The sequence below is a fragment of the Megalops cyprinoides genome, chromosome 22, assembly GCF_013368585.1.
Source record: "Megalops cyprinoides isolate fMegCyp1 chromosome 22, fMegCyp1.pri, whole genome shotgun sequence".
Lineage (NCBI taxonomy): Eukaryota > Metazoa > Chordata > Actinopteri > Elopiformes > Megalopidae > Megalops > Megalops cyprinoides.
This window is the reverse complement of record NC_050604.1, coordinates 20,491,118-20,500,520: the sequence shown is the minus strand read 5'-3', so window position 1 is coordinate 20,500,520 and position 9,403 is coordinate 20,491,118. Positions and strand designations below refer to the sequence as shown.

The window sequence follows — 9,403 nt, the reverse complement described above, 5'->3', positions numbered from 1 at the left end:
CTTGTCGTTGGAATGTTCTTCTTTGTAGACTGCTGCAACACGATAAGAAAATCACCTGGTTTTGTCTTTGCATACCTCATGCTAATGGATATAAATGTTTTCATTCAGCTGCATGGCCGTTAAATGGAAAAGGATTTGGAAATTAAGCATTAACTCTTCAGAACTGGAAGTCTTTTGTAGAGGCGAGACATTTTCAATTCTTGTATCTTTTTCAACGTGAGGTAAAACCATTGTTAAGTAAACCAGATGTACCTTTTGGTGATTTAAAGAGTGACCTAAGAACAATTTTAGTCCTGCAGGCATGTCTCCTGCCAGATCAGCTGACAGTCCATCTGATTAGCAACTGAGGCACGATGATATATTTCAATTTTGTGTATGCGTATGGTGTATGTGTGCATATTTGCATGACGTGTTCATGGTGTATGCATACATGATATGCCTTTGTGAATATGTGTGTCTCCATCTCTTTGTCTGTGTGCTGTGGGTGGGTGTGTGTGTATGCATATATTTGTATCTCTGTGGGCAGTGTCAGCTTGGAACTCTGGAGCATGGAGTCATGAGAATGCAGAAGCTGACCCAGCATGTCCACAGCAACTAGTCAATAAAACCTGCCAACCAAGATACTTTGATCAACTCAGAGGAACACGCAGACTGCACAGGTCGAGACACCTCCCTTTGATGTAAATGTTCTCTGTGAAGCTTCCTGCTTCATGGCTGTCCCCTGTGCTGACACAGTTAACCCCACAGTGAATAAAGATCCTCTCAGGGGAGACTAAAATCCATGTAGACACTCCACAGGAGCCTTTTGATTTATTACTAAGGTCTGGAAAGGGCAATTAATTCGTGGAAGCTGCTAAGATTTTCAGGCACTTGGCAGATGCTCTTATCTGGAGCAAATGGATTCAGAAAAATAATTCCCCTGTGCATTTTGATGGGGCAGGGATAGAGAATGGGCAAGAAGTGAGATTGATTTGAAAATCTGCAGATCCAGTGTATCAGATTGCAATTATATATCTTAATAGCATTGCACAAAGGAAAGTGATGTCCAGAAAACAGGAGCATCACATTTTTTCATATTTATTCACACCTGCCTGTCTTGGAGTGAAGAGTAAAGTAGTCTTGGAAATAAAATTAAACAAAAGCAACAGTGTACAAGAGTGTCTTTACTCTTAGTAAAGACACACATGGCAAAGACACACGCAAACACATGGCAAAGACACACATGCACACACACACACACACACACTCCTAGTGTTAAAGAGTTATTCATATTATCACCTCATTTTCCACAGTGAAATATTTTTAGCATCTGAAAAATTGTTTGCACTGAAATAGAGGACAATATGTTTAATTAGCCATTGGGCACAAAGTGTGTGAATGTTAATGTCAACTTCTCTCCTGAAGGATATTACATGCTAACAATATATATGGAGGACTTGAGGGTGACCAATGTTTTGCTGATTATAGAAGTTTCAAAGCTGCAGATGAAAATTTTGCACACATGACTTTTTTTTGCTGTTGAAAAAGTATGTAATGCTCTATGTTAAATATATGTATGTATGCATGCATGTGCATGGAGCAACTGTTATTCCCACATCACCACATTCTTTCCTACATCAAGATGAATTGGGAAGTTCATGGGAAAAAATAAGCAAAGTATTGATTCCATTTTAAAGCTGTCCGATTAACATGTTATGCAATTAATCTGGCCAAAGAACAGTCTTTCTTCAGCTAAGAATTCTCACTAAAGAAAAAAAAATCTAAGAAGCTAAACCAGCCTGGGTCAAAACAGCGTTCTGCACTGCATGAAAATTGGAAAATCGAGCACTTTTCCATTATTGATCTACAGGCAGTGTAAGCATGATTGTCTAGGTCCTTCCTTATGCCATTATTTAGCCTGAGGATTTTGACTTTGGGGAGCTACATTCTTGAGGCAAGTGCTGACTTTGAATGGCTTCACTGAGTTTCCAGCTGCATCAATAGACAGTATGTAAAGCCACCCTTGATGAAGCTGTCTCCTGAACAAATGAACATTGTTAATGTCTTCCTCTGGGCAAGAGGGGACTAACACTTGGAACTACTATCGCTTAAAGCAATGTTTCCAGAGCACATTTATCTCAGTCAGTTCCTGTGTACGTGTGTGTGCAGTGAATTGTAAATGCTGTCGTATTGCTCTTGTTTGGATTTGTATCAGTGACAGTTCAGTGAATATAAAGGGACTGCTGGGGACTCACTGTCTGGGAGCTACTGAAGCTACTGAACACTGAAGTCCAGTAGTGGGCCAGTCACAAAGAGATGAAGTTCAGCACATACTAGTGCTGTGATACAGTGAACATAACCAGAGCAGCCTTTCTTTGAAAAGATTGAAGGATTTTCTACTTTTTTTGAAACACACACACACACACGCACACACAATAAATCTGTAACCGCACATGTCAATCGCTTTGCTAACATTCTAAATGGCTATAGTGATAATGGAAATGCTAAAATAACAGCATTATTTGTAGTACGTTGTAAGAAAGCATACATCCGCAAACTTGCAAGTAAACTTTCCTGATGCAAGGTATTACAGTTGTATGCAGTTGTTTGAATGGATAATATACAAATATAAAACGTCAACGTCCACCAGAACAGAGCATCTGCCAAGCAAATAAACGATAGTAAAACATCACTTTTTGCTTTCGTTTCTATAAATATGATCCGTTTCACGCAGTTGTCCACAGTAACGGTTGACACACACATATAAAATTGTGAAGTCGTTCTCTTTTTGTCCACTAGATGTCACTCTGCTCATCTGAATGGTTACGATTACAGCGGCCTGTACGGTGGTGAATCTGACGACGGAGTCATCAGGTACAGCTGGCGTATTCCCTGAAACTGGTGGTAATGAAGCTCAGACCTTTGAACCACACAGTGTGTAAATATTGAGACAAAAAGCTTCATTACATCTTCCAGAAAGCATGAACATGTAAATAGAATTTTTAATAATGTCAAATTTGCATGTGTATTGGCATACACACCACTCAGGATCACCACTCAGCAGCTCCTTGTGCTATAGTTGTTTTTTCAGACCTCACGACTCAGCTCACACGACAGATTCCGCTCTGCTTTTGTATGTATGCTCACCAAACTTCAGTGACCTGAATAAAAGATTAACAAATGGCAAATCTCCATTCCCATCTCTCTAAGAAACTGCCTATAATAGATGCCCAATCAACACTAATCCTGTCAATAAAAGGCTTTGCATTTGATTGTTTTCAGAAGTATGACATATTACTACTACTAGGCACAGAGAGCAGAAGATGACATTATCACATGTTTTTCAGGGTATACAGCTACAGATATATAGCTTTGAATGACAACAGAGAACACCATCCTTCAATTTGACATTTGTAACTTGTATAAACTGGTGAGCGTTGAAATTATCGAGGTTCTTGCCAGAAATATTTGGCTGCCATTCCTAAATTTGCTTGCCTGGAGATGACCTATAACTCAGATTCCAAAGCTAAATATTCATAGCTGCTGGGTGTTTTGGATCATTCAAATATTTATCCATTGAGATCACAAATGTAAAGCGGCTTTGGAAAGCATTCAGACCCCTTCACTTTTTGCAAACCTTTTTTGTGTCATAGACTTAATCTAAAACAGATGAAATATATTCTTTTGGCTGTTAATCTCAGCATAACATCCCATAATGACAAAGCAAAACATTTTTTAGGAATTTTTGTGAATTTATTAACAATCAAAAACTGAAATATCTCATATACATGAAGTATTCATAAGTATTCATTTCAGATTGAGTCTATAACACAACAAAGTGTGCAAAAAGTAAAGAAGTCTGAATACTTTCCGAAGCCAATGTATTATTTGGGCACAGGTTCAAATGCCTTTTAAGTAACAAAAATGAGAAATCCAGAGATATACTCTTTCTTATACACATTATAGGGCCACAGCTGTGCTGAATGCATCTTAGAGACCATCCATACTGAGGTTCCATCTGCTTGCAATGTCTCTGACATGAGGAGACACTGTGAGACAAAAAGCCAGGTATTCTCAGATAACACAGATTCTCAATGTGTTTGCTTCCAGCGTAACAACACTCAGAGCTCAGATCTACCAGTGATTATATCCAGTGAAGAAAGCTGTTGCGTCTTTATCTGTTTGACGTAGCCATAACGTTAATCTTTTTTTTTTTTCCCTGTGGGTCTGCTTATCTTCGTAAGAGTTATATTGCTCTTGGCAAAGGCAAAAGTTGTATCACTTCTGTCATTTCTTTTCTGTTTCCCCCAGAATGTTGATCATGCCATGGTAAAGGAAGTCTTTAACTGCTGTTGTTTCACCTCATCCAAATCATGATCACTCCAGTGCTACACCAGTTTGCTAAGTTATAGTCTCATTTCTTTAACTAAAAGAAAAGAGGATTCAAGGAAGATCTGCTCAAATTCAAGTTCAAGGAGCATGGTAGTCTAATTTAAATTAATATGGTACTCTAGTGACCCCCAGTGGACATCTCAGGCATATAACGTATTACTTGCTTTATACTGGTTTCAGTTATTTTAGGATCTTGTGTTTCTTATGTCCTGTGCTGCAATGTTTGGGCCTTCTCAGTTCTGGATAATTTTTTGTATGGATACAGAACAAAAGAAATATATGTATAATAGTCTTACAATGACTGAGGACCATCTACGCTACAGTTTTTTGCACTAATGAGATAGCATTGTCAATGAGAGGAACACACTCGTAGGCAGGCAGCATACAGCATGCCAGACAAGAGAGGGTTTTAGGTATTTGTGGCTCCAACAACTGATCTAGAATCAGCTTTCCCATTTGCAATTCTAATATACATTGCCTTGTGTAAAAATTTCAGGGTTACTATTTTGCCAGTAAAATATGTATAGAGCAAGAAGATGCAGGGGATTGAACATCAATCAAGTATAGAACAACAGAACAATTTCATAAATTTTTTGTGCTTTGGTTTCAGAACGTTTTTTCAAGAGGATGTGGGTGCATTGGCAACAGTTCATTGTTGAATAAATGAAGGCATCTCAAGCAAAGCATGTCTTTGTAATGAAGCTCTCTCGGCTTTTGTTTACACAGTTTGAACATTCCCCAAAAAGGAATCTGCAAACAGTTAACAGTCTTTCCAGAACTCAGTGTTTGAACTGTAAGTACTTGACCATGTTTTGTAACATGTATCAAACACAGACATTTCAAAGGTCATCCCCGCATAACCAGGAACCATAGCACTTTTAGATAGTTAGGGGCTTTTTATGATGCCAGAGTCAATACAAAAAAGTTTGTGTTAAGATGAAAACTGTGCTCTTGTGAGGATATGGAAATGAGGATTAAGATTTAAATGACCATAACACAGTGCTGAAACATTGCACAGGCCCGTTCAAGATGTTTAGACGACTCTCAGTGGGGAACACGGTTAAAATGGCCTAAAGTGATCATGTTGCTTTGTTGGTTAAAAAAATCTGCTGGTTTCATGACCATTTTAAATGAGTTCAGACTGTTAAAACTTTACACATAGTTACATGATACCATAATACATGATACCATAAGTACACATTAATCACATTATTGACACTTTGATGCTTAAATGTTATCAGGTGTAACTGGCTCAGTGTAACTAAGTGACATCTGAACATGGCTACTGTTTGTCCCTGGATATCAAACCTTAGTATATCAACATTTATTTTTGCTTCTGGATTTGCTATTAAGAGGAACCCACAGAAACAACCAGGAATTTTAAGAAACAAGTATCCTTTGAAATCCCTTAACGGGCCCTTTCTGTTTTATTTTCCCCTTTTGTTTAAAATATTGCTTTTCAACACTTCATTTAGAAAATACACTGAACAAATGAAATGATTGTAACATCACCCAATTTTTTTTCCAATTTGGCATTGGATGGCACAGACAGACAAAGAGCATATTAAAACAGAAATATCAAACATATTTATTTTTTAGTAGACAAAAATGCATTTAATGCTGAAATGAGTTGTTGGTGCAACAGATCATTAAAGGAGAGCATGTGTTAACTAAAATGTACTCAGATTCTTAAAGGTGGTATAATATTACACAGAGTACAAGTGTCACTGAAGTAAAAAATTCATATATATACATAATTTATATATATAATTTAGCAAGCAGAAAAGTAACATTTTAACATCACATTTCTTCAGTTTCTACACACACATTTAATATTTTCAATGAATATGTGTTAGCAACATACATTCCTTCTCTGACAGAGTTAGAGAGAGATAATAAAAATAATGTAAATGATAATGCCCCTTTTACAAGTGAAAAATTATACATATCTCTACATCAGAAAAATTTAATCATACTTCAGACATAATCAAAATGGTCAGCCATATTGTTTTATTGACTTCATAACACAGGGACTGAAAGTCTTGTGTTTGGTTGTTAGTCCTGAGAACAGAGTGAAGCATATTTCATATTTGCATATTTCATAAGAGCAAATGATGAAAATGATTGTTTTTGACAAAAAATGCTAAAACAAAACTTTTTTTTACTGTAAAAGCTTACTTTTCACTTTACCTTTTTATGGTTAAAATATTTCAAACAAAGCTTTATTACTATAAAAATGTAATACAGTCTATACAGCAGTGAACATTTCATTGCTATTATATAAAATGATTCCAAATACCCACTTGTTGGCACAAGATAAGTTAATTCTAAATACAACCTTGTACATATTGTAAAAAAAAAACAGTGCTGAATTTGATTCAGTGCTGTTTATACTTAAAAAAATAAGGTCAAAGTTGGCGAGGAAGAATCATAGATGCCAGACCTGCTTTGGGGCAATTGACTATTTGAAAGAATTTCAGTATGTTCTATATTCTATATTCTATATTCTATACGGTCAATCATACAAATTAGGAACAATTCAATGTTTTAATCAATTGAGTGTCTTTTTCCCTGAAGCTTAAATGATTTATTTAATCATTTATCATTTATTTTACCCATGGGGATTATTTATAAACACTTTTATATCTCATTAATAGAGATACATGTGTGCTTAACATTCTAAAGTTGAATTCAGTCTCCACAGGCTTGGTGAAGACAACTACTGCCATGTAGGACATTGCTAGAGAAAAGAAAATTATATTCAGTTTCTAATAAATTTAAAATTTTTACAGTTTTCTCCAATATAAAAACTTCCCATTATTGTGCTCAACATGTATTTATTTGCATATGAATGTGTATAAAAAAATCTCACTATGTTTGACTACCTTCTATATGGACAAATTACAGTGGAAAAATAGAGGCAGTGGCCACATGCGTATAGTATTAGTAGTATAATGTACCTTTGTTAATGAAGATATCCCTGAGTGCAAAGCGAAGGATGACAGAGTGCAGGTGCTCAGCGGCTGGAGTCAGACCACAGTCTCTCTGCCCCAGGTGAAGTCCCGGGGGTTGATACAGCAGTAGGAGGTGTAGGGGGCACTGTCCCTGCGGGAGTACACCACGATGCTGTCCCGGGGCATGTACACCACGCTGCCGTGCCCCGCACCGTAAGCCATGCTCTCCCTGGGGGCGCACAGCCGGTCCAGGGCGCAGTAGTCGGAGATGTCCCTTGCGGCCGCGAAGGCGCTAGCGGGGTAGCAGGCCCGCAGGTAGCGTAGCACCTCGTCCTGCTCCACGCTTCGGATCAGCCGGCAGGACTCCCCCACCGTGGTGACGGTGGACACCGAGTCGTCCCCGCCTCGGGCCGGCCTGTCCGGGCCCTCGCCCCGGTCCCAGGGCTCCTGCGCCTCCTTCCCTTCCGGGGGTTCCCTCCCTCTCCGGGGCCACCTGCACCGGTAGGGCCACTTGGTGCAGCCCTGGGTCTTGTTGGCCAGCACGATGGCGGCCACGCCCGGCAGGCATATGGCCGGGCCGATGGCCAGGAGGGGCACCTTGCCCAGCTTCTCGCCCTTTATGCCCGACACGGTGAACATGAACCCGAACACCAGGAAGACGCTGCAGCCGGCCACCACCATCCCCGTGCGTGGGTTAATGCCGTCCGCCCTCATGATCCACGCATCCACACAGCGCCTCGGCCTGGGAGCTCAGCTGGCCTTCTCTGAAACCTCGGTCCCAATATGCGATATTCACAGGGCAAAAGCGCTGGTAAAAAGAGGCTCTCCTTAACACTTTAAGTCCAGTAAATGTCTGCTATTCTCAGCACAAGCTGCTTGGAGTGAGTTACATCGCTGTGGAGACAGGGAGAGCGAGGGAGGGCCGTGCAAGGGTCTGCTTTTATAGTGACCATGCCACTTCCTGCTAAATACATGCCTAGAAATATGAGAAGCAAGGCAAAGGCAGCAGGAAGCCCCTCACTTGTCGGCTATAAGGCATTGAGACCAGACTTCAGATCAAAAGTTTGGCTGGACTGTGCTGAAGTCATTCACGGCTCGTTCCTAATGCATTGAGTACTCAAATTTATGTCAAATGAATACATGGATGGATGAACATGTGCTAGTCAACTTAACTGTCTAATTCCATTTTTGTTGTAAACCAAACCACCGTCTGACAAGATGGAGCTCCTCCCTGGCATATTCCATGAGCAGAAACTCCATTACGGTGAAATGAACAGAGCAGGATGGTTCGTTAAGTGAAGACAACCTCTCATTTTCAACCAGACTTGAGGGCGAGATTCGGTTGTTGGTGTGCTGCAGCATTTTAAGCTATCTCTCCAGTTTTAGGTCGGGCTCACCGGGTGCCCAGACCTGATTTGATGGGGCCTGGGTTTCAACTGGCAGAATTACTGCCATGCTAAACACTTCCGCTGGCTGGTTCAGCCAGAAGACACCGTGTGCTCTACCCAAACCGCCGACAAATTTAGAGGGGAGCATCTCTGTGGACCTACCCTCTCTACCGAGAATAGAGATACCTTCTAGGAATTCCATTCAGGTCTTCTGAAGTGCTGTGGGCGTTGCGTGGTCTGTAGTGGCAGGTGTCTGAGGGGATCGTATCTCTTACGTTAACCCTTGGCCGACCTGCCGCCATTGCAGAGAGAGATACCCCAACCTGCCACCGCCACGCTTGAAGCTGGTCACGGAAGCCAGTCCTCAAGGGCCGGGGCGTGTACACATGAAGATGATATTCTGTTAATGATCTCAAACTTGACTGACACTCGATATGCTGTTGGTTGTTAAACTAGTTCCTTGTTGTAAATCAAAACTGGACTCACTACTGACTTGATTGCAAGCATCATTACCAAAGTGCCCTTAAAGTCTACGAGGATTTCTCATATATGTGGGTTCAGTATGTACTGAGGACAATGCAGTCTTTGGACTAGTTCACCTGTTCCATGTGATATATTATTTTTGATCATAAAAGGACACTCCAAAAAGCAGCACTTATTGCTATACAACACCAGGAAGGTCATTTACAT

General features: G+C 40.1%; 1 protein-coding gene across 1 annotated transcript; it reads right to left on the bottom strand.

Annotated features, from left to right (window-relative positions):
- Nucleotides 1-7,217: 7,217 nt before the first annotated feature.
- Nucleotides 7,218-8,216, bottom strand: LOC118769498 (transmembrane protein 215-like). The gene has a single exon (XM_036516625.1). The coding sequence runs from the start codon at nucleotides 8,037-8,039 to the stop codon at nucleotides 7,401-7,403; it is 639 nt and encodes a 212-aa protein (XP_036372518.1). The 5' UTR covers nucleotides 8,040-8,216; the 3' UTR covers nucleotides 7,218-7,400.
- Between the last annotated feature and the right edge of the window lie 1,187 nt (nucleotides 8,217-9,403).